The sequence below is a fragment of the Diabrotica virgifera genome, chromosome 4 (genome assembly GCF_917563875.1).
Source record: "Diabrotica virgifera virgifera chromosome 4, PGI_DIABVI_V3a".
Classification (NCBI taxonomy): Eukaryota; Metazoa; Arthropoda; class Insecta; order Coleoptera; family Chrysomelidae; genus Diabrotica; species Diabrotica virgifera.
Window position 1 is genome coordinate 8923491 of NC_065446.1, and position 26975 is coordinate 8950465.

General features: G+C 32.9%; 1 protein-coding gene across 5 annotated transcripts in view; it reads right to left on the reverse strand.

Annotated features, from left to right (window-relative positions):
* The window catches only part of LOC126882898 (RNA-binding protein Musashi homolog Rbp6), a 1676353-nt gene that overhangs the window by 1379882 nt on the left and 269496 nt on the right, over nucleotides 1–26975 (reverse strand). For 4 of the 5 annotated variants that reach the window (XM_050647972.1, XM_050647971.1, XM_050647968.1 and 1 more), the window contains exon 2: nucleotides 1218–1283. The exons of the other annotated variant lie outside the window; for it this stretch is intronic. In XM_050647972.1, coding sequence (XP_050503929.1) covers nucleotides 1218–1283 — 66 coding nt within the window. The remainder of the gene's footprint in view (nucleotides 1–1217; nucleotides 1284–26975) is intronic. 5 annotated transcript variants of the gene reach the window in all.

A 26975-nucleotide genomic window follows, 5' to 3' on the forward strand; every position in this document is an offset into this window, starting at 1 on the left:
ATATATTTGTTAATGCAATTTACCAAGTCATATTTTTATTATATCTTTATGAACAATAAACATGATTAGCTAAAAATACTGTTTTGTTTGCTTCCATTCTAAATTTTCAGAGTTCATATCTAAGGTTAGGACAAAGACGAACACACACCTGAGTGACTGAGCTAAGCTAAGGGTGTAACGATGGCTATCTTGGATGATTGAGGTAATATTTTCAAATATTATTTCAATTAGCTGGGGTAGTCCATCGCTTACTCGTTTCACTGTATTTTGCCTTTTGAAATAAAATTCTGAGAATTCTATAAAACGACGACACTACCGATAAATCACTAAACAATTGTTATACAGGGCGATGTTTTAGTATTATTCTAAACAAACTGTTCCTTTTGAAATTCTGGAAATTAGCTAAAAGGGTTTTATTACTACTTACAAGGTACAGCACAAGCTGTGGAAATATTAATATAAATGTATAAGTTAAACATTTGTTAAAAAAAATTAATTTTTTTAATAAAACTTAATTTTTTTAATAAAACTTAATTTTTTTAAATCTATGATTGACTTTGCCAAACTTTTAATGCATAGTCAAATTTAATTTTTTTTTAATAAAAAATTAAGTAATCGTGTGGGAAAAAAATTAATAAGCCATTTTAATTGTCTATTTGTCTAATTTATAAAATTATTACTAGAGTTTTCAGAAACCGTATACAGGGTGAAATTTTTTCTAAAACCAAAACGATCTAATTTTTTAAGACTGGACCTGATTGTTTTCTAGTTTAAACAAATCAATTCATTAGATGGTAATAGTGTAACGATTGACCAAAATAAGAGACACGTTGCCATTCAAAAATTATGACGAATACAAATTTCTGTAAAAATTAACAACTCGCCCTGTATATTATTAAACAATGGGAGCAGACACCTTTTAACGGTCATTTGTTATTCCCCGTAGGGGCCTCCATACGAAATATTATTATGTATAGTTCCTCATGACTCACCCTGTATAACAATAATTTCACAAAATAATAAACAATTTCTAAGTTCTTGTCGTTTTACATACCTTACAAAAATTTTCGAAACAACTTTTAAAGTACAAACTTAAAAAATAATATAAACTACAGTTTATAATATATACAATATGTTTTTTGCAAGTTTTAAAAGAAAAACGCCACCATTTAAACTTAGCCAACCTGAAGAATTCATAAACGTCTGGTCTCACATACCTGGGGGTGCTAACTGAAACTCCCATATCCATCGAGTAGATTACCCCATTAGTTCCTGCCGTGACGCTGAAAGAGAATGTTTCTACTTCACAACCCCTCTTCAGTCTTTTAAATGCGGTTTACTACATCTATAAGCGACTAGTCTAAAACATTTATCACTGATACTGAAGAGGATCTACTGATTCCATTATCATTTATTTTCATGGTATTTTGCATAAATGCAGGTATGATACATTTTAGTTTTTATCAATTAAAGACAAGTATTTCATCTAGGTATAGTAATTAGTCCTGATTTCTGTTATTAAGTGACGTGAAAAATTCGTTGCACGGAATAGGCTACTGATTATATTATGTACTTTATAAAGGAACTACAACACTAAAGGGGATTTATTGTTTCATGTGGTCAATGGAAAAAACCGCGGAGTGCTACTATTTAAAGGGGTGCGATTTTGAAAAATGGCTGAATTAGTCCCTAGGTACAGGGTGCATTAGGGTGAGATCTATGCACTTTTGATACAAACACGTATACAAAAAAATTGTTCCAGATTAAATTTACTATCGAAATATCACCCTTTAAAGTCAAAAATATTGTTTTTTACAGAAATATATTCAAAAAAACGCAAAAAAAACGCGAAAGAAAGCAATTTTGTTTTTGGGCCCATAAGTTTTTCCCACGCTAATATAGGTATAGTCATTGCTTCAAAGAAAAAAAACTTCAATCCTTCCTCTTTTAGATGACGTTTAGTAGTGGCCTCTAGGATTTATAGATTCCGAAATAGGATTTTTTTAAATTTGACGCTCACAGTATTTTTGGGTCATTTTCCCCATTATTTCACAAACATTGTTCTGCAACTTTTTTCTACGCATTTCTGGGCATATGCAACAGTACATGTAGTAGGAAGATAAGTCAATTACCATTAAAATGGTCTAGTCTATTGCATAAGGTAGTACAACTATTTTTATGCAAGTTTCGTAGTTCAAGTTTTTAACAATTTTTGATTTTTTTACGATTATTTTTTAAATTTCTCATTATAACTTTTTTTCTTGTACATTTAGGTATATACATTGTGGAATAAAAAAAGAAAGCTTATTTTCTTTACTTTAAAATGGTGTATATATTGTAAAAAATTCTAGGACTATTTTTAAACAAGATATACGTAGGATCTCCAAAGATATCCGTAATTAGAGAAAAATTTTGAATTTTTTTTTTCAATTAGAAGAATACAATGATTGCATATTATAACATTCTTTTTAATTCTAAATAACTTTTCTTAATAACACTTTTCCATATTTTGAAATGTACTTTACTCATGAGCGAAATTCATATTTTTTAACAGAGGTATGTACGTCTTATACTATTGATAAAATTTGATATCTGATGATTGCATCTTGGGTTTTTGGCTATGCAGAGCATTTGGTGAAGAATCATATTTTTTATAAAATTAATAATAAAAATGTTTTCCATATGGTTCCAACTTAGTGGGACATATTACATATGTATATGTCACACTTTAAAAAAGCATATCCTGTTTAAAAATAGTCCTCGAATTTAATACACTATTTTAAAGTAAAGAAAATAAGCTTTCTTTTGTATTCAGCAATGTATACCTATACCTAAATGTAGAGGAAAAAAGGTATAATGATAAATTTAAAAATAATCGTAAAACATATCAAAAATCGTTAAAAGTATAAAACTTTGAAAAACCATATCTTGCTTAAAAATAGTCACGCAGCCTACTATAACAGAAAACTTTAAAGAAAATTGACTTCTTTTTGTACTAAATGTATCATTGCATATACCTAAAACTGCATAGAAAAAAGTTACAGAACAATGTTTGCGAAATAACAGAAAATGACCCAAAAATGCTGTGTTGTCGAATTTTGAAAAATCATATTTCGGAAATTATAAATCCTAAAAACTTCCACTAAACGTCATTTTAAAGAGGAGGGACCAATTTCTTTCCTATTAAGCAATGCCTATACCTATATCCCCGTGGAAAAAAAAGTTATAGGGCAAAAAACAAAATTGCTTTCTTTCGTGTTTTTTTGCTTTTTTTTTAGATTAAATTTTTGTAAAAAAAAATATTTTTGACTTAAGGTGATATTTCGATAGTAAATTTAAGCTGAAACAATTTTTCGGTATACGTGTTTGTACCAAAAGTGCATTGAACTCACCCTTATGCACCCTGTTCCTAGGGACCAATTCACCCCTTTCTCAAAAACGCACCCCTTTAAATGGTAGCACTATGCGGATTCTTCATATTTAGAGGTCCATTGACCGTATGAAACAATAAAATCCCATTAACGTTGTAGTTCCTTTTAGCTCTTTTATTTTGGGCATAATCAATAGCCTAGAAAGGAGAAAAACAAGTAAAACCCTTTATAAAAGGTATATTTATTAAATATTTCTAAAAAGGGCTACATCACAGAACTAGTTTTCGATCGGATAACCGATCATCATCAGTGCTAACAAGATGTTGACATGCTAACCACCAAAATACAAAAATATACGGGCAGAAACCCTTTAAAATTAATCCGTCATGGAAACATAGATTATAATTGTGAACTTGAACATGGATGTACAAAATATCACATGTATTCTACTCGAGGTACCATTTGAGCCCAAATTGAGTTGTTCTCATGTTGAATAGATGGCAACTCCACCAGATGTTGAATATATGGTGGATTAGTTGCCACCATTTATTCAACATCAGAACAATTCAATTTGGGCTCAAATGGTACCTCGAGCAGAATTCATGTGATATTTTGTACATCCATGTTCAAGTTCACAATTATAATCTATGTGTTACAATTAATGTAACATGTTTAATTTTGTTTAAATTTAATTTCAAATTTCTTAAAAATATTTTCAATATTTCGAATTAATTGCTATCCGTTGTAGTTAATCTGTCAACTTCTTCCGATTCTGACTTTTTAAACGCGTGTCGCTTCTGCAAAGAATTTAGTTGTGTTCTATCAATTCCTGGTGTCTGTAAGTATGCTAAATTTAGATTTGTTTCTTTGCTCTAATGAGTTTTGTTTTTTTTCGTAGAAAAACACCAATCAAGTTAGGGGCTGAGCCCTATATTTGTTAAGGCCGTTAAGTAGCCTGATCCAGTCTCTGGATATATTTTGAGGATTACCTGCTACCGGTATTAGAATTATATTCTGGATGGAGTGACGAGTGCCTCCATATTATTTCTGGTTTCTTCCCGTATTAAAGATATATTGTATGGTTTCTTCCACGTTTCTTCCCGTATTGAGGACATTTGGTACGAGTTTGGTTTGGGATATGGTTTTTAGGGCTCCTACCCGGCTTTGAGCCCGATTTTTTTATGTTTGGTTGGGTCCACTTGCCATGGAGCATGGTAGATATATCCAAGTTAAGTACAACATAATGTGTTAATTTTTCGAGCCTGTTGGGATTTAATCTGAGTTTTTAATTACAAGTATTTTTTAAATACATATATAGCTACTCTGTGTGCGTTAATAGGAAAGGAACATTTTGACGCCTGTCAAAATTTTCAATGTATTTTAAATGTAATCATTTTTTTTTCGAATCCTGAGAAAACTAATAAGTATTTTTGAAAACTTTAAACGCAGAATGAAAGATAACTTTATTACCGAGGGTCGAAAGTCCATTAGAATAAATAAAAAGTTTCTTTTGAATGATATATTTGAAACTAAAAATCACACTACATTTTCTCTTAGTTTTTCACCCCTGTAACTTATTAAAATAAACATTATATAAGTTTTCAGGGACTTTCAGCCCTCGGTAAGACCGTAATCTTTCATTCTGCGTTTAAATTTTTCAAAAATACTTATTAGTTTTCTTAGGATTCGAAAAAAATAAATCCCCATTTAAATACCATTGCAGACGAAAATACGTACCCATCCCCTTAACATAAATATGGTAACTTTTTATTGAGGTAATTTTTATCGAGTGCCCAGGCAAAAAATTATCATATAATTTTTTTGTCTTATTGTTATAAGCAATTTAAAGGATCAATATAGATTTGTACCAATCAACCTTGTAATTACCTTGTTAATATATTGAAAGATTTTTACGTTTTTGGTTAGATTATTTGCCATTAGTTTTTGTAAATTTCATATTAAATTATTTAACACTTTTTATACATTTCGTTTTCCATTCAGGAATTTATATACTTATAGTCAAAAGGATATTTTTATTTCTCAATAAATATAGTGTTAATTTCCTATGAAGGTATTTGTTTTTTTTTATCTAGCCCTGGACGTATTTGTTCAATAGGGATCCAGGAACCATAAATATTTTTTTTGAGTTTTGGTTTAGAGTAGAGATTTAGTCAATTTTAAGTACCTTGATGGTATTCTCGGGGTACAATCTATTTTTAATAATTAAATACCTTGAATACCCTTGAATACCCTTGAAGAATATTTATTGGTGAATGGATTCCTTTGAACCTCTTGAGGAAGAAGCAATTTCCCTAAGAGTATACTCCCTTTGGAGATATAAAAGTACTCAGAAAACTTTCAGTTTTATAGCCAGAGCTTTTAAATTGTCCAGTTTTGAGTAGTAAATTTCTTCTTTCCTAACAGAAATTTTTTATTCTGTAACATATGTTTCCATGACTGATCAATTTTAAAGGGATTTTACCTGTATATTTTTGTATTTTGGTGGTTAGCATGTCAGCATCGTGTCAGCATTGATGCTGATCGGTTATCCGATCGAAAACTAGTTCTGTGATGTAGCCCTTTTTAGGAATTGTAATAAATATATCTTTTATAAAATATTTTACTTGTTTTTTGTAATTTATGGTATACAGCCAACTACAGGAAAATTTTTCCTCGTGGATATTTCATTTTATCTTTGTTTTGCGGTTAAAAACTTTAAATTTCTAAATGATTTTTTTGTGAAATGCTAATGTGTAGGCTATTAGTCTTGAGAAATTCAATACAGGAAGAGTAATTTTTGAGGAACTGATTTCTTAAGTAACCGATACAAAGGTTGTTATTTTTCTCATCAACCATGAAAGGTGAGTAGCAGAAAAACAGTAAGTAACAAATAATTTACAAAATTCTTTAAATATTACTGTACAATCTAGCATAGTCTAAAAAGTTTATAAAAGTTTTTTATATCCAGTGATCCAAAATTATTGTGACCATAGTGGGCTCTGAAGAACAGAGATAGCTATATAGCGCATGTCTATCATTAATTCAGATATACTTGCCACTTTGCGTCAACTTTAACTATGTTCAGATATACTTGTCAGTGTACGCTAACTTTGACTTTTCAAGTTTTAGTAAACAAAATTATTATTAAAAATGCTTTTCACAGATAAACAAACGCGATCTATGCTCTAAATATATTTTAGAAATGGCGAAAAAATTAACGGAGAATGGGTTTACTCCAACCGAGATGCTTTTGAAGATTCTGTTAAAGAATTTCCCGATGTTGCAGTTCATTATGACATATTTTGTAGAACTATTGGTCGCGTTGTAAATGTTTATAGAGAAACGGGAAGCGTAAGTGACAAGCCAGGGGCAGGCAAGCCTAAAGTGCGAACTGAAGAAAACATCGACCTGGTCAGAACAGTTATTGTAGATCAACCACATCATCATCATCATCATTTGGCTCTACAACTCTATGTGAGTCTTGGCCGCGTTTACTATTTCCCTCCATTGTTGTCGGTCCTGAGCAGCTATTTTCCTTTGCTGTACTCCCATTTTGCGTAGATCACTGGCTAATGCGTCCTTCCATCTCTTTCTTGGGCGACCAACTGACCTTTTTGACCATTTTGACCTTTTTCCATCGGGGACCACATACCTACATCAATCCGGCATTTACATCAACAGGTAGATCTTTCATATAGAACTTGCCAGCGTATTCTTAAGCAAGAATTACATTTTCATCCGTATCGTTTAAAAGTCTTTCATGAAATCACCCTAAACGACTATCCTCAAAGGCTAGCCTTCTGTAATTGGTTTCTGAACAATTTCAATAATAATGGTGATTTATTAAGCAAAACTTTTTTACTGACGAATCTTGGTTTCCTCTTTTTGGGTACACAAATTCTTAGAATATGAGGATGTGGAATGCAGATAACCCGCATTATTTTATTGAAGCGCCTTTATATTTCCATGAATTTGGAGTTTGGGCTGCTGTAAGAAAGCCACGTATTGTACGACCCATACTTTTTGAAGGGATTCTCAATGCTAAAAGATACCGTTAAGAAATTTTAACTTCATTCATAAATCAATGGATGGATGATGAATTGACACAAGGATATTTTCAGCAAGGCGGGGCTCGAATTCATACAACGCAACGCTACAAAATTTGAATTTTGTTATGGACTTTTTCGACAATAGAGTCATAAGTATAAATACGCCTATTATATTTCCCCCGATCCTGTGAATTCGATTTTTAAAACTGATGTAGCGGATTTGCAAGATTTTAAACAAAGAATAGCGAAACATATTGAAGAATTAAATAGTGCGCCGTGGGTCTTAAACAATGTTATAGACTCAAAAATGTTAATAAAAAAATTAAATTTTCTCCAAAGAATATTTTTATATTTAAAATATAAAGTTCCGTTACAACGTGCAGCTTGGGAAGCTAGTCCTGTAAAGGAAAAAACCACTGATGAAAATTATAGTATACCCCTCCACATTAGAACATTAGTAGAAGAGAGAAGAAGAGCCCGTCGTAAATGACAAAGAACAAGAAACACGATAGGTAAAACAATTCTAAACAGGGTCACACACAGACATCATTCTGCTATACAACAAACAGCCAAAAATTAATCCATTGAAAGATATGCTACAAATCTTTTGACGACAAGTCTCTTTGGAAAGCTACAAACAAATTCAAAAAACCGGTAGTAATGAAACCACCAATTAGGAACAATGACGGAACCTGGGCTCGATCAGATATAGAGAAATCCAAAAGATTCGCAGAACATCTATCAACCGTTTTCTCCATTCCACAGGCCAATGATATCAACGACGAGAAAATTAGAGACTTCCTTATAGTTCAGAGAAATAAGGAAAAATATATCATGTTGGTGACACAACCCCCTCCAGGCCGAAACCAAATTTTTTGAGTAGTATGGACATCTATAATAATAACCTATATGTTTCCTGCAGCCGATTTTGATGATATACATAGTTATAAACAAATGAAGATCAAAAAACGATAAATTTTCGCTTTTTTCGTCTATTACCAAAAAGTTACGCATTTTAAACAAATTCGAGAGTAAGAAACTCATAAATCATATAAAAGACTTCAATATGGCCTTCACTGAATATGGCTAGCCTTATTGGTTGCTTAGAAAATTGCAAAATAAATCATAAATTTTGAGTTTCTATAAATACTGATAACTTATGTAAAAATTAACTTAGGACATTCTTGTTACACGAAATGCTGAGATTTAAAATGCTTAAATGATACCCTAAATTTCAAAGCAACTTGTCAAATAGTTTAAGTTATTTAATTTGTTTATGTCAAATTAATTTTTTTTTTGCAGCACTATAAGTCAGAAAATGATCAAGTTACAGTAATACTTTGGATAGTTTATGAAAGAAAAAAATTTACAATATTAATTTAATTTAAAAAAATGACAAAAAATAATTATAAATATTGCAAAATTATTTTTAAAGAACATGTGAATTAATAAAGGGGGGCTAACTTCGTCCCTAATTGTCCTAGGACAGTTGTTTTTGTTTCTAAATGTGTATAAAAATTCAGTCTTTCTAAATATGAAAAAATAATTTTTCTACAGGTAACGGTTAAAAAGTTATTCTAATTGTTTTTAAGTAAGCAAAAAAATTGAAATGTTTTTGCAAAATAATTTTGCACTGTTTAAAATTAGTTTTTGTCATTTATTTTTAATTAAGTTAATAGTACAAATGTTCTTCTTTCATAAACTATCCGAAGTATTACTGTAACCTCATCATTTTCTGACTTATAGTGTTGAAAAAAAAATGAATTTGGGATAAACAAATTAAATAACTTTTAAACTGTTTGACCACTTGCTTTGAAATTTAAAATATAATTTAATCACAAGAAGTCTCAGCATTCCGTGTAATAAGAAGGTTCAAGTTAATTTTTACACAAGTTATGAATATTTATAAAATCTCAAAATTTATGATTTATTTTGCAATTTTCTAAGCAACCAATAAGGATAGACATATTCAGCGAAGATCACGTTGAAGTTTTTTATACGATTTATGAGTTTCTTACTCTCAAATTTGTTTAAAATGCTTAACTTTTTGGTAATCGACGAAAAAAGCGAAAATGTACTGTTTTTTAATCTTCATTTGTTTATAACTATGTATATCATCAAAATCCGCTGCAGGAAACATATAAGTTATTAATATAGATGTCCATACTACTCAAAAAATTTGGTTTCAGCCTGGAGGGGGATGTGTCACGAGAAAAATCTTATTTCTCTGGACTATTAATGCACCCTCTCAGCTAGCATTACCACTGAAATATTTCTCATCAAGCCTACTCCGTAGCGATATCAATCTGCTTAACCCTCATAAAGCTCCAGGATTTGACGTTATAAATGGCGAAATCTTAAAAAATCTCCCAAGAAAAGGTGTCGTCTTAATAACTATTATTTTTAATAGCCTCCTGAGGCTGTGCGATTTTCCACTGCAATGGAAGTATGCACAAAATATAACGATACCTAAACCTGGTAAACCTCCCCCTGAAGACAGTTCGTACAGACCAATAAGTCTCCTTATTACCTTATTATAACAACAATACCTATAGAAAACCTGATCCCAGATCACCAGTTTGGTTTTTGCTCAAATCACTCAACCATCCAACAGTGCCATAGATTAGTCAACAAAATAAAAGAGAGTATAGAAGGGAAACAAATTGGTATATCAGCATTCCTCGACATACAGCAAGCATTTGATAGTGTATGGCACGAGAGTCTTCTGTTAATAATAAAAACTCAGCTAACTGACCAAATCTATCTCTTTCTTAAATCATAGTTGTCTGACAGATATTTTCAAGTTAAATACGAATTAACCCTTTCCAACTACTACCAAATAAAATCCGGAGTACCTCAGGGCAGTGTACTTGGCTCATTACTTTACCAAATTTTCACTGCTGATATTCCTATTAGCGAAAATACACTAATGGCAACATTTGCGGATGACACTGGTATACTAGCATCAGACATCAATATTAGTATTTTTAACAAATTGCAAAATCATCTCAACGAACTAGAAGACTGGCTTAGATCTGGAAAATAAACGTCAACACAAAACAAATCTTGTCAAGTAAATTACACAAGTCGAAGAATTTGATGTCCACAACTACACCTAAATAATTCACCTATACAAATAAAAACGGAAGTAAGTACCTGGGCCTTCACCTAGACGAAGAAATTACTTGGAAATCACATATTGTAGCCAAACGATGACATCTCGACCTAAAACTTAAAAATAGGAGCAGGCTAATCAACAGAAGATCGCAACTTTTATGAGAAAATAAACTGATCACCTATAGAACAATACTCAAACCAGTGTGGACACACGGAATCGAGTTGCGGGGCTGTAGCAAACCATCCAACACCAAAATACTACACACATTCCAGTCAAAGACTATTCGTATGTTAGCCAAAGCCCCATGGTACGTGTCAAATCAAACCCTTCATGCAGACCTCAACATTCCTTTCATCAATGATCGCTGACCACTCCAGAAGATACATGAATCTCAGCACAAACCATCTTATAGACGAATTACTCAACCCTATAAATACTGATTGACAGACGCAGATGCCTAAAAAGACTTTGGCTAACTGCTAGGTAAATTCCAGAGAGTAGTCAATGGACGACACCTGCCACAAGCCAAAAAGTTATATCATATATTAACTTATTACTTTACTGAAATAGATTGTAAATTAGCAATGAATAAATAAATAAATTAAAAAATAAAAAGTTCTACACATCAAAATATAAGTGTCTGTAATTGTGCAAATATATTTTTTTCCGAAAATCGGTCAGGAATTTAGACATTTTTGACAACATTTTTGAAAGAAACGTTCGATATTTTCTTATACTTAGCCGTTGCCTCGAAACGAAAAATAACTGTACGGAAATGTTATTTCTTTACTTCAAGGAAATATTTTTTCCTTCTTTAGTCTCAGCATCCGGTATGGCTTGCAAATTGTAGAAGTCTGGGAGGTGTAACCAGAGAAGGTTTCCATTGTTTTTAATCTGGTGGGATGTAGAGTAATATTTTTAATATTATTTTAAGTGCTATTAGATTGAAAACTTAGTCTTTTGCTAGCAGTTGCCGCTAGGGCATCTATGCCATTTCGTTCGTTGCAATCCGTAACTGCACACCGGCGTTTGTCCTGGTTGGGTCAGAGAGAGCAGCATATGTGCCTCCTGATGAGAGACTAATAAGTTTCGAAACCGGTAGGGGTGCTTGCTGTACTGTCTGATTAAACTAAAATATAATGCTGTTGTAGTTTCGTGTTGCAACGAAATTGAAAATGGTTATTCATTTTTAAAAATATTTTTTCCTTACAGCATCATTAAATAGGCTTTGTTTGGGTCTTCCTGAATAAATTGATTGATTTGTTCTTTAGTAAGAATCTTGGACTTTTTGCCCTATAACGATCTGCCTGTCTTTTCAATAATGCACGAAGTTTTTCAATAATGCATATTTATATCTATCCACATCGCGTCTAATTGCAAGCGTTGCCTTTAACATTGAATAGTTCGCCAACAAAGTTTGAGATAAACCAAGCTCCAAGAAGTATGCCACTACAACATTTTCTGATAAAGAACTTGCATTTTTATTCTTACGATAGTCCATGAAACGGTTGTATGAATAGGTAGTTATATTTATCTCTGGATTTTGTTGGCAATAAATCTAATGAAGCATTATTCACTACTTCCATCAGTTCTGGAGGGGTACCAGAAATCGAACACTCATCATCACGCATGATTAAATTAATTAATTTTGCTTTTTAAAATGATTACAATTACAGAAAACACAAGATAATACCAGAAATGCTACCAAAATTAAGCAAATGCGTCAAATTTGACAATTCAACATTTTTATTTCTATAGTTACAAAACCTGTATTTGGTGGCATCACGAATATTCGAGTCAAAATAATAATAAATATGTCTATTTGAAAATGTTAACATGTTTATTTTAATATAATTTAGATGTTCGATTTTCGGAAAAATAGTATGTATACCTTGTAGGAAAAGCCACATTCCCGGACTCTGTATTGCCTTCTCTCGGCTTGCGCCTCGACGGCAATCTTTACATCATCCGGGAATGTTAAGCTTTTCCTACTAGGTACACAATGTACTATTTTTTGATTTCGTCATGCAATTTTTGTAACTAATATCTAGTGACACTTACAGCCAATACTACCGAACTATCTGAAGAGTGGTTAACAGTGCTTCTCATTTGTTAACTTACCTGATTTTAATTTTACCAATACAAAGCTACAAATACAGGCTCTCTAATTTGGTGTGTATATGTGATAGCAGTAAAACTGACCAATTGAACGTTTTCAGTATCAGTGATTTCTAGAAAATTAAATATATAGAAAGGCTAGGTAGGAGGTCTTGACATATGTACCAATACCATTGCAAGAATTGACGCTTGAATAAAAATAATGAATAAAAATATTACATTACCTATTATACATTTTCCACAAGGAATAATTTCCTGTAGCTGGCTGTGTACCATTAATTACAAGTAAAATTGAGTAAAAAAATCTTGTCCTGGTAAAAGCTATATTAGTTTAAAAGCCCCTATAGGGCTACAAACATAGAAACAAAACGTTTTCGCTCTGTAACAAGAGCATCAGTGTTACAAGAATATGGTGAGCCACCCAAAAATACAAAGGTTGAAATTTGTTTTTTTTTAAACTATTTTAAATGGTTTCAACCTTTGTATTTTTGGGTGGCTCACCATGTGCTTGTAACACTGATGATGCTCTTGTTACAAAGCGAAAACGTTTTGTTTTTATGTTTGTAGCCCTATAGGGGCTTTTTAAACTAATATAGCTTTTACTAGGACAAAAACTGTTTATTAAATTTTACTTATTATATATCACTTTCATGAAAATGATATACAGTGAGGATGTTTAGGTTGGAATAAATTAATTTTCTCGAGAATGGGCGATTTTGGAAATAAATCCCGGAACAGGTCGATTTTTATTTTTGAATTATTATTTTTTTGGTATACACATCATACTAGTGACATCATCCCCCGGGGCATGGTGATGTATTCGATGATTTTTTTAAATGAGAATTAATAGGGGTCGTGTGCTACCTAACTTAAAAGGTTATTCAATTATCTATTCAATAATAGAAACATTAACGTAACTATTTATACAGAGTGGCCAAAAAAATAATTTTTGAATTAAATTAATTGACGCAAAAGCAGTAAGTATGTAATTTATTTCTATTAAAATACATTTTACTGCTGTCTGAAAACAGAAAAAAATGTTTATTTGACAAGTAAATATTGCTTTTCGCTTAAATTAAATGTTCAAACTGCTAAGAGGCAGGTGGGTGGCAGCTTTAACATTGAATTTAAGCGAAAAACAATATTTACTTGTCAAATAAATATTTTTTCTGTTTTTTTGACAGCAGTAAAATGTATTTTGACTTAAATAAATTACATACATTCTTCTTTTTGTTTTAATTAATTCAATTAAAAAAAAACGCACTGTATAAATTATATTAATGTTTATATTAGTGAATAGAGAAATAAATAACCTTTCAAGTGAGCTATCACACGGCCCCTACTCTTATTTTAAAAAATCATCGATTACGTCATCACGCCCAGATGGATGACGTCACTAGTATGATATGTATGCCAAAAAGTTATAATTTAAAAATTAAAATCGACCTATTTCGTGATTTCTCTTCAAAATCAACCGTTCTCGAGAAAATGAATTTTATTCCAACCTAAACATCCTCACTGTATAGTAATAACACTAATATAGTCCGTTCGCTGACGGTAAAATATTGCAAAACCTATAAATTTTAAAGAACCGCTTAGATTGACATGATGTTTTGCATACACATAGGTAGCATGTCATAGAAGACAAGTGATATTGTGCCGATGTATGCTTTTGCCATGGGAGTGAGTTTCACCTCTTCTAGGGGGTGAAAAAATATACGTTCAAAATAAGTCCGGAAATGGCTAAACTGACTGAATCTAAGCAACTCTTGTTCCATAGCATTTTTTCACTAAGTTAATACTTTTCGAATTATTTCCGAGTAAATATGTTCCTTTCTCAACAAAGAAAACACGTTTTTAGACGGTTTTTTGCAAATAACTCAAAAAGTAAGCATTTTATCGGAAAAACATTCTTAGCAAAAATATAGTCTATAAAAAAGTGAGAAAAAAAGGTGTATGAGATCCGTAGACCCAGTAAAAGAAGAGTTGTAACTACTGACAAATAGGTTAATACTCGCCAAATTCCAAATCGAATATTTCAACGTGAAATCCCTGACCAACGTGAAGTTGGTCCCTTTTTGTTTGGTAAGAAATCATGAAAATCACCCCCTAAGTAGCATCCCAACTGAAATTAATCGTTACCACTTCAAAAGTTGCTTTACTGGTTGCATAACTCCGAATCAAAAATCAACAAGTCTGCCTTTAAGGGAAATTGACGTTGACTTTGATTCAGAGTTGTGAATGCATAGCTCCACCGATGACGCATGAGATGCAGAAATAGCTACCTGGAGATGGTAGACCAACTCTGAGTCAAATAAAAACAAAAACTACCTTTCGTCCTTTATTCATCTTTACTCAGATTTTTGAGTACTCGAAACTGTTTTCCTCTCTTTTCCTAGACGAAAAAAGAGTGGATACGTGACCGTTGTCATTTCTGCTATCTTCTATATTCGTCGTCTCTGTGCTTATAAATTGTTAAAGCCGGAGATTCAGGATGAAACCAGAAAGCAGTTTCTTTTGACGAAAATTTTTGATCTAAAATATTGTTTATTATTTTATTTGAATTATTTTTAATTGTTTTATTACAGTAAACTTTGTATTTGAGTCTTTTCGTCTTCATCGTTTTTATCTAAATTGTTTGTCATCATTGTTTAAAATTGTAAGATTTGTTATTTAGAATTGTCTTCCAATAAGATACCGGAATAAAGTGAAAGATTAACTTAAGGCATTTCGTACCTTGCTCCAGCTTTCAGTTGTAATTTGCCGCAAGTCTCAACAGCAATAGTGCGAAGATATGCAAATTCGATTGCACTGCCTCTAACGTTTGTTAATTATATTCCAATCGAAATAGATTTTCAGAGAACTAATGCGGCTTGAAGTAGGGTTCTCTCAAGTCGAGGACCGCTATCGAGACTGACGTACATTAAGATCGCAGAAATGAATAGGAGAATCAGCATTGAGACCATCAAGTGTTAATCGAAGTATCAGGTAAGGACAATGCAAAGTGGAAGATATGTTGTGCAATATCGCTGGAGATATTGACTTATAAGGACCTTGAAAATTAAGTAAAATTTAACAAAGTAGTTACACGTTGGAAATCATTTATTTTCAACAACTTGTCGAATATAATATACTTGAATTAGTATTATTCAGTATTATATTAGTATTATATCTATTATTTTTCAAATATATAAGACTACCGCGCAATTAATTTACTGAATGTAACATATACAGTAATGTAACATATACAGTAAATAAGTAGAGACGAACTAACAATATAATACACAGAACAAAGCATATGAGATTACCAGTACGATTTCAGAAAAAGAAGATCCACGGCAGATGCTATCCATATGCTAAAACAAGTGATGGAGAAAACAACGGAGTACTACAGAGAAGCACATATACTTTTCCTACACTTTAAGCAGGCGTTTGAAAAACTAAACAGAAGGAAAATTATCCAAGATTTACACGAGAGTAAAATACTAAATAAAATACCAAGTAAAATACCAAAATTACAATACCAAATTTACATACCAAATGGCCATGCGAGATTTCCAAGCAACAATAGACACCGGAAGAGAAAGAACAGAAATTATAAATAAATAAAAAATGGAGTAGCACAAGGAAATGCGCTCCCAACGGTACTACTTATTTTATCACTAGACAAGATAATAAAAAAGCTGTCAAACTCACGAACTAGAAACAAGGATGCAATACAAATAATAATATATGCGGACAAGTACCAACAGATAGGAGGACACTAAAGAAAACCTTCCAAGAAACAGAAAACGAAGCCAAACTGAGAGGACTGGAAATCAATGAAAATAAAACAAAACACCCGTGTTGAGCTGCCCCCCCCCCCCACTTGCAAAAATCAAAAAACAAATAGCCCTGATTTATGAGCTATTTATGAGCTCTCATATTCCGCAAACTAAAAATTTTGAGCTCGTTCCACTGAGCAGGAATTTGATACTTTAGTGGGGGGGGGGCTGAGTCAGCCCCCCCCCACTACTTAAAAATAGGAATATTGAATCGGTTTTTGCGGCAGAATTACGAGCTGTTTATGAGCTCTTGAAATTATATAGTTTAGATTTTTGAGCTCATCCCCTTCACCCCCAAACAACCCTTTAATTGATTTAACTTAGGAGAAAAATGCTGAGAAATCTTAAAATATATCGTATTGCGGATATAATTCCTATAGCGTATATACTCTAAGAATAAACTATTAAATCATGTGCATTTCGATTATTGAGCTACAACCCCTTCGCAAGAAAACCACCCTATATTCCCGGCTTAAGAGAAAGTTGTACTTAAAATGCATTAAACTAATTATGTGGCGACTACATATCATTGAATAATTTATAAGCTTCCAAATTACGCGCATTTAGATCAGTAAATTGCAATTTATTTTGTATAGTGCAGTCACTGAGGGTAAAAATCAACGATTACCTTCAATTTCGGTGAACCTTCATCGATTTTCACGAAAATTGGTCAGTGGTTAGAGGATACGTCAAGAAACAAAGGTGACATGGTACCACCTTGCGCCTTTACCCTGAGGGTGGATACCGCCCCTTCTCGGGGGTGAAAATTATTTTATTAAAAACAGCTGCACAAATCAATAAAAGAAGAAATTAAAAGCAAAATTTATTATATAAATTTAATAAAATAAGTCAATACTTTTGAAGGTATTAAAGATCGAAGATTTTAATTATTCGTGAAAAAAATGCATGTTATTATGAAGCGGTTTTTCAAAATCACTGAAAAACTGTAAGTTTTTACAAAAAAGTTAATAGTAGTTTAATTCGTATAGCTTTTATTCTAAGAATAGTCACGCGCCTTTAGATTATAGAGCTACAACCCCTTCGCAAGAAAACCATCCCATATTCCCGGATTAAGAGAGAGTTGTACTTAAAATAATTTAAATTAATTATTTGGCGACTACATATCGTTTAATATTTTATGAGCTTGCAAAATATACGCATCTCAATTATTGAATTGCCATTTTCTTTCTATAGTGCAGTCACTGAAGGTAAAAATCAAGTATGGCCTTCGATTTCGGTAAATCTCCATTCAGTTTCACGAATTAACAATAACAACTTGGGGTTTTAACCTTGGGTATATGTCACCCCTTCTCGGGGGTGAAAATTACTTTATTAAAAATAACCCCACAAATCGAGAGAGGGACAAATTGTAAGCAAAATTTGTTATATAATGTGATTAAAATAAATCAATACTTTTTGTGTTATTAGAGATCAAATATTTTACTAAACTTTGAAATACTTGTCAAAGTACTTAGAAATACCTATCAAAAATGAGCTCCGGAAAAAGTTGATAGCATCAAAATCCGCTCACCAATTTTCGTGAAAATGAATGGAGATTTACCGAAATCGAAGGTCATAGTTGATTTTTACCTTCAGTGACTGCACTATAGAAAGAAAATGGCAATTCAATAATTGAGATGCATATATTTTGCGAGCTCATAAATTACTAAACGATATCTAGTCGCCAAATAATTAATTTAAATTATTTTAAGTACAACTCTCTCTTAAGCCGGGAATATGGGATAGTTTTCTTGCGAAGGGGTTGTAGCTCAATAATCGAAAGGCGCGTGATTTAAGAGTTTATTCTTAGAATATAAGCTATACGAATAAAACTACTATTAACTTTTTTGTAAAAACTTACAGTTTTTCAGTGATTTACGAAAAACCGCTTCAACACATGCATTTTTTTCACGAATAATTAAAATTTTTGATCTTTAATAACTTAAAAAGTATTGACTTATTTTAATAACTTTATATAATAAATTTTGCTTATGATTTATTCTTTTATAGATTTGTGCAGTTAATTTTTATAAAATAATTTTCACCCCCGAGAAGGGGCGGTATCCACCCTTAGGGTAAAGGAGCAAGGTGGTACCATGTCACCTTTGTTTCTTGAGGTATCCTCTAACCACTGACCAATTTTCGTGAAAATCGATGAAGGTTCACCGAAATTGACAGTAATCGTTGATTTTTACTTTCAGTGACTGCACTATACAATCAATTAAAGGGTTGTTTGGGGGTGAAGGGGATGAGCTCAAAAATCATGCATTTTTTCACGAATAATTAAAATTTTTGATCTTTAATAACTTAAAAAGTATTGACTTATTTTAATAACTTTATATAATTAATTTTGCTTATGATTTGTTCTTTTATAGATTTGTGCAGTTAATTTTTATAAAATAATTTTCACCCCCGAGAAGGGGCGGTATCCACCCTTAGGGTAAAGGAGCAAGGTGGTACCATGTCACCTTTGTTTCTTGAGGTATCCTCTAACCACTGACCAATTTTCGTGAAAATCGATGAAGGTTCACCGAAATTGACAGTAATCGTTGATTTTTATTTTCAGTGACTGCACTATACAATCAATTAAAGGGTTGTTTGGGGGTGAAGGGGATGAGCTCAAAAATCGAAACTATATAATTTCAAGAGCTCATAAATAGCTCGTAATTCTGCCGCAAAAACCGATTCAATATTCCTATTTTTAACTAGTGGGGGGCTGACTCAGCCCCCCCCCCACTAAAGTATCAAATTCCTGCTGAGTGGAACGAGCTCAAAATTTTTAGTTTGCGGAATATGAGAGCTCATAAATAGCTCATAAATCAGGGCTATTTGTTTTTTGATTTTTGCAAGTGGGGGGGGGGGGGGGCAGCTCAACACAGGTAAACAAAACATATGAATGTAAGTTAAAAAACAAAGACAAAATGACAGAACTGACAATAGACGCACACATATTAGTAGAGTATTAGTCAATAGAAGTTTAGATAATACGAAAAAAAGAATTCAAGCGAGAAATAAAAAAAAATGTTTAAAGATAACAAAATAAGCCGAAACACAAAAATGAAAATCTAGAAAACGACCATAAGACCAATTAATAGTAGTATATGCTTCAGAGACTTTTACATTGGATTAACATCATGCGAAGAAGAGCAACGAAAAGTTTTTGAGAGGAACATTATGAGAAAAATACTGGGACCAAAGAGGGAAAACGAAGAGGATGTAAGATAATAGATGAATCCCGGAATGGAAGAATGGATGGGCCAAGAGAACATATCTAGAGCAATAAAAGCACAGATAATTAGATGGTATAGACACAAAATGAGGAGAAGAAGAGCAATCCGTTAAGAGTTATAGCGGAATGGATACCACCAGGTAAAATAATCAGAGGCAGTCCTAAACCGAGATCTTCAGTTTTCACTGACGTTTTATAAAAATTTCCATTTCAGGTACGACCATGTTTCTATGAAATTTTGTTTCTCATAGCATTTTATATTTTCCTTATGATTGCGTTGTTTGTCTTTAAAGATTATTGCAAATAAGGTTAAATTTTTAATCTAGTAGCACATAAAATGATATTTAAAATACCATTTTACATCCTACCAGATTAAAAACAATGGAAAACCTTCTCTGGTAACACCATCCGAGGCTTCTAAAAATGCAAGCCATGCGGATTCTGAGACTATAGGAAGATGAGGGAATTTTACTATTTATAATTCACGTCCCATCTACTCAGGCGGTAAATTTTCAGTGAGAATGGTTCCCTTAGCCAAATACAGTAAAAATATAAATTAAAAATGAACATTTTCAATTTCCTTGCAACCCGAAAGCGCAGTCGCATTATATTTCTAGTTCAAACAGAGAGTACAGCAAGAATCTCTACCGGTTTCGGGGCTTCTTAGCACCTCATCAGGAGATACATATGCTCTTCTCTCTAAATGAACTAGGATAATACTTGGTAGACAGGAAAGGACAGTAGAAAGGAAGACACTTCAGGACACTTTGACCTTTGAACCCTCGCCATACAGCATCGCGTGTGACGGCCTCTCGATACAGCAGCCCGCGTGACCTCAACTGGTGGGGGTGACGTCATTGGGGTGACTTGTCGGGTGGCGGCATTGGGGTAACCTGTCGGGTGATGTCATTGGGGTGACTTGTGGGGACTTGTTGGGTGACGTTATTGGGCCACAACTCCGATTAATTGAATATTTTTGACTGAATATTTTTCGACTCAGAATAAGTACCAGATGAAATTGAGTCTGATTTTGAAGATATTCCCAGTGCAAAAATTAAGAGAAAAAAATCTGCATACTTGTATTATGTAAAAATAAAGAACAGCGTTATAAAATGACAAATACTGAACTAATCCTTTAAGACGACATTGCAAAGTTGCAAAAAATTCATTAAACCTACTCTATCAAAAATATAATATTTTGTTGTTCCTTCATAAGTTTTTGCTAAAGGGGCCGTTCAAGTATTACGTAACGCAATTTTTGAAGCTCTTACAACCTCTTTATCCCATCTGTATCTTTTCATCTTTTGTTGTGAAGAAAGGTCCAGCTATTAATTGCAAACACGTGTTACTGTGCTTGTACTGGTTAATATAAATTAAGATTTTTTCACTTGAATACTATTGTCCTATTGTAACATGAGCGGAGCGTGAGGGGGCAATATAATACAATCCAGGGATTATATGTAAAATATAAACGAAAGTTGAAAAGCTGGGAGATTGTGATTCCGTAGTTTTTTATTTAAGTTAAAAAGAATGTTACGTAACGCGCTGTTCGACCCCCCCCCCCCCGCGTATAACGCGCCGTAGCGTTTACATGGCCCCCACCCCTTAACTTGCGTTACAGATTAAATTACACTTGGTATGATAAAAAAACTATCCAACAAAGTCTTTGTTTTAATCTAGTAACACCCAAATATAAAAAAGTTATATCGATAAAACGAAGCTTGCCATCAAGCAATTCTAAGCATACAGGAATCATTTTCAAAAAATTTAGCTTATTTCGATTATAATCGCTTCCTGTATCAAGATACTTTTATGTGGCACTCATTTATTATTAATTTTCTTATCTTAATTGGCAACTAACATGTCAATCTCGACAAAAAAGTATATCTACTAAATAAATTATTTTTCAAACTCTTTCAAACTATTTTGACAAACAGTTTGAATTTTCAAACCTGTACGATTGACCAGTTTGACTTGACTTGAATTATTTGTCAGAAAGATTGACTTAAGTTTGACTTGAAATTAAGTCAAACTCAAGTCAAGTTCAAACATTCAAGTCAAACTTGTGCAACTCTACTGGTAGGATATAAAATGGTATATTAAATATTATTTTATCTGCTATTAGATTAAAAACTTTAACTTTTTTCTAGCAGATGTCGCTAGGACATCCCTGCCATTTCGTTCGTTGCAATCCGTGACGGCATGCGAAGTACTATCCTAGTTCATTCAGAGAGAAGGATATAATATGTATCTCCTGATGAGGGGCTATGAAGCCCTGAAACCGGTAGAGATTCTTGCTGTAATCTCTGATTGACCTAGAAATATAATGCGACTGCGATTTCGGGTTGCAACGAAATTTGAAAATGTTTATTCATTTTTAACTATTGCGAATGTTCGACGTTTTAGCGTCTGTAAGTAAGTAGTGTCTGAAATATGTATAAAATAAATAACTATACTCAGACAATAACAACAATACATAATGTGTAATAATGTAGAAGATTAACGTAACGTCTTTACAAAATACCGTCATTCAGTTGCAACTTAATATCATAATAAAACGCCAATATCTCAAGCTGTCAAGCAAAAACAGTTTAGCAGTAATTCTACGAGTAACAGATTAAAGACAAATGAATCGCCTCTCGTAAAAAATGGGCCCCTTTTACGAGACAACTTAATTCAAATGATTATTTGCGAGTCGGGAGTCCCTTGGACTTTTCATTATGAGAATAAGGAAATACGGCGAGGCATTTGGGATAAGATTCGTGCGCTGTAGTAAACGTCACACGTATATAAATTTTCAGAGAAAACGGTAGGAATCTCAAGTACTCATCAACATTGTTTATTTGAAGAAATGAACGCTGAACTGTCAACGTGCGACCATGTTAAACAATACTTATACTCTGGGAAAAGTAGCAAACTACAAGGAAAAGGTATTTACCAGCAATTTTATTGCTGAAATCGACTCTGATGATTCTATATATTAATAATATTTGTTGTCCGCAGATAGTGTGCTACTTTTTTTATAGACAAAATGGCGCCCCCAAATCGTATTTCTTTCAATTATTGCTCTGCAAATCTTGTTTAGGTAAGTAATTATTCATCAAAAATTAAATAACTTGGTAACATAAGCCCTTTTGGTATAGATTATATTTCCAGAAGCCGATGAAAAATGGAATGAACAGGTTAACAACAATTAAATTGTTAATGAACAATTTACGGTCTGTATAATACCCATAATAACTATGAAACATAAGAATAACTACGGTTTTTGTATAAAAACGCACTATATCTATCTAATGTACTTTACAGAATTCAAATTGGGCTATTAAAGCGGCATCAGGAATATTTTAAAATTATAAACAATTTTTTGGCTTATAAACAAATAGAATATCTCAGTAAATATTAAATTAAATTAAATTAAATTAAATTATGAAGACGGTATTAGAAAAAAAACAGCAGGATGTTTATTTTATCGGATAAATACCAAATTTTCAATCAAAAATTAGGTTGTAGAAAATAGAATCTCAAAGTTCAAAATCGGTAACCTTAAAAAAATGCATTTTCTCGGCTTCCCATGGAGCAATTTCCTTCATTTTTTTTTTGTTCACAAGTAACTTGAGTAGAGCCACCTGACTAACGCAATATTAAATGTGAAAGTTGCTTTTGTTTTGTTATAATAAATTAATTTTAAGAGATCTGGTATAAAAAGTAGTTCGTGAATAATTTCGTGCATGGTAAAACTTGGTGGATTGGTGGAAGTACTATACAGGGTGTCCCGAAAAGATTGGTCATAAATTATACCACAGATTTTGGGGTCAAAACTAGGTTGATTGAACCTCACTTACCTATATACAATAGTGCACACAAAAAAAGTTACAGCCCTTTGAAGTTACAAAATAAAAATCGATTTTTTTTCATATATCGAAAGCTCTTAGAAATTTTTTATTTAAAATGGACATGTGGCACTCTTATGGTAGCAACATCTTAAAAAAAAATTAAAGTTAAATTTGTGCACCCCATAAAAATTTTATGGGGGATTTGTTCCCTTAAACCCCCCCAAACTTTTGAGTACGTTCCAATTAAAATATTATTGTGGCACCATTAGTTAAACACAATATTTTTAAAACTTGTTGGCCTCTTAGTACTTTTTCGATAAGCATGTGTTTATCGAGATATTTTGAATATTTGTCGAATCCACCACATATTTGTATATGGTTAAGTACGATTGTAGCGACCTGTTAATAATCTGAAAATTTATTTATAATTTACATTTTTAGGTATCTTTTGAAAAAGAAGCCACATCTCGATAAATGGTGACTTATCAAAAAAATACTGAAAGGCAAAAAAGTTTTAAAAATAGTGTATGTAACTAATGGTACCACAATAATAGTTTATTTATTTATAACGTACACAAATATTTGGGGGGTTTAAAGGAACAAAACTCCCTTAAAATTTTTATGTAAACATATTAAAAAAGAAGCCGCATCTCGATAAAAACTGGCTTATCGACAAAATAATAAGAGGCAAAAAAGTTTTAAAAATGTTGTGTTTAACTAATGGTACCACAATAATGAATTAATTGGAACGTACACCAAAGTTTGGGGGGGTTTAAGGGAATAAAACCCCCATAAAATTTTTATGGGGTGGAAAAATTTCACTATAATTTTGTTTTAAGATGTTCCTGCCATAATAATGATACATGTCCATTTTCAATAAAAAATCTGTAATAGTTTTCGAAATATTGAAAAAAATCGATTTTCATTTTGTAACTTCAAAGGGCTGTAACTTTTTTTATGAGCACATTTGTACTAAGTTAAGTTAGGTTCAGTAGAACTATTTTTGACCATAGAATGTGTGGTATAATTTATGACCAATCTTTTCGGGACACCCTGTATAATTGGGAAATCAAATTTCCGTAGGTATTTTAAACCTACTAAACTATATTTCCATTACATTTGCATCTATTTAACTTCTCTTATACAAAACAATGTAGAGTTAAGAAACCATATTAAATTAATTAATTTCATCTGACAATACAAATCCAGCATGCTTCCTGCATTTAGCAGTCTAATTAAGTGATAATGACGCTTCCTTGAAAAAGTGTTTCTTAGTTTAAAGTACTTAATAGCTCAGAAATTTAATAAGTTGGCCACATAATGTAAAGTTTATCTAAAGCAAAAGAAACTTGCGTTTTCGAACTCTGTACAACGGAAATAAAGGAGAGTTTAAAGTTTTGTCTCACGAGAATGTACTAAGCAGCTCAGAAAATCTATTTCTTTGTTTGGCTCGAACGGTTCTGCCACTAAAGCTTTTAAAACTTGCTGAGTTTAATAGTAATACAAAGAAAAATCAAAATTTGTGCAGAATGTTTTCGTACTGCAAGTAGAAGAAATTGTTATTTGCGTGAAAGGCATCTAAAATGGGGAGTAATGAGCTATGATTACTTTATTGTTATTTTAATTAAAATTACTGGACAAAAGTTTTAAAATGTGTAGATGAAAATTTAAGTAAAAGTCTTTAACTTACTTTACTTTTTCGTGTCTGGTTCTGACTACAGTTTTAATGCTCAGTATAGAGTTATTTCTACACCCTTTTTTATTTGCGAGCCATAAATCATCGAGGGTGCACTGTGATGGGCAAAGTCTGCATACTCTCAGGTACTCTACGTTCTGTATTTCCCCACATTCACAAAGTGCGTCGTTATCTGTCTTGGTGTTCCATTTAATAAGGTTTTGTTTGACAGGGGAAACACCTGTGCGTATGCGGTTAAGTGTCGGCGAGAATCTCCAGTTCAAGTTCATTCCATTAGGTCGTTCTGGATGTAGGGGCACGTAGGGGGAACAGTTCGGGTGGTTCGGCGCTGACATTTCTCATAAACCTTTTTCTTGATTTAAGTCGGCTGGTTCCTGCCGGATCGTCAAATCCGTAAAATTGGTCCCTTTCATCGAAAGTTTGCCCGAACTTCTCCACATATTGTGAGACGCATCTACGGTCGTCTCATGATGGGAATCCAGCTGCCCGGTACAGTAGGGGTAGAGGGGTAGGCTTTATAGGGTTAGAGGGGTAGGGTAGACCCCGTCCAAAAATTGGGGATGCCCTATATACGAGATGTGTTGCTCTTGAATGAAAACGCCCGACTGCATTCAGCGGCCCTAACACAAGAAAAAATAGCGGCAATGCATTGGACGCTCGCTGAACGTCTTGAATACAGTCCTGATCTTTCACCATGTGATTACCACATGTTCGGTCCATTAAAAGATGCACTAGGCGGAGCGCGTTTTGATGATGATAATCAAGTGGAAAAAAATGAGGATTGGTTCGACGAAGAGTGTAGACATATTAACCAACAAAAAAATAAAGCGTATAAGAGACTCCAGCAGCGCAGAACGAGATCAACTCTCGAAGATTATGAAAATCTTAGAAGGGAAGAAAAGAGAATATTCAGAAGAAAAAAGAAAGAACAATACGAACACGCTCCAAACGAAATTGTTAACTACCACAATGGAAAAGACATACGAAAATTCTACCAACAGATAAATAGCTGCAGAAAAGACTTCAAACCCAGAATAATAGCCTGTAAAGATAGGGACGGCTCTATAATTAGTAACAAGGAATAGATACTAAACAGATGGGCGCAACATTTTGAAGAACTGCTTAATGGCAATTATGAAGATGGCGAGATGGAGGATCCCATGCTTCAAATTAATGAAGATGATCGTCAGCCACTCCCTACCGAAGAAGAAATTAGAGAAGCCATCTTAACACTTAAACATAACAAAGCCCCCGGTTCGGATAATCACCCTGCTGAACTCTTCAAAAACGGCGGCGACATCCTCTTGAAATACATGCATAAACTGATAACTGCAGTTTGGCAACAGAAAGAAACACCCACAGACTGGAAGTTGGGTGTACTGTATCCTCTACACAAAAAGGGAGACATGATGGTGTGTGATAATTATAGAGGCATCACTCTACTCAATATGGCGTATAAAGTGTTGTCCAACGTATTGTACAAAAGACTTCTCCCGTACGCTGAAAAAATAGTAGGGGGATATCAGTGCGGTTTCCGTCCTAATAAATCAACAACGGACCAGATATTTACAGTGAGGCCGATCCTTGAAAAATCCCTAGAGTTCGGCGTCGACACCCACCACATATTCGCGGACTTCAAAGCCGCATACGACTCAGTTAATAGAGGTAAACTTCTACTTGCTATGGTAGAATTTAAAATACCGCGTCATCTTGTCCAATTAACTGAACTTACGC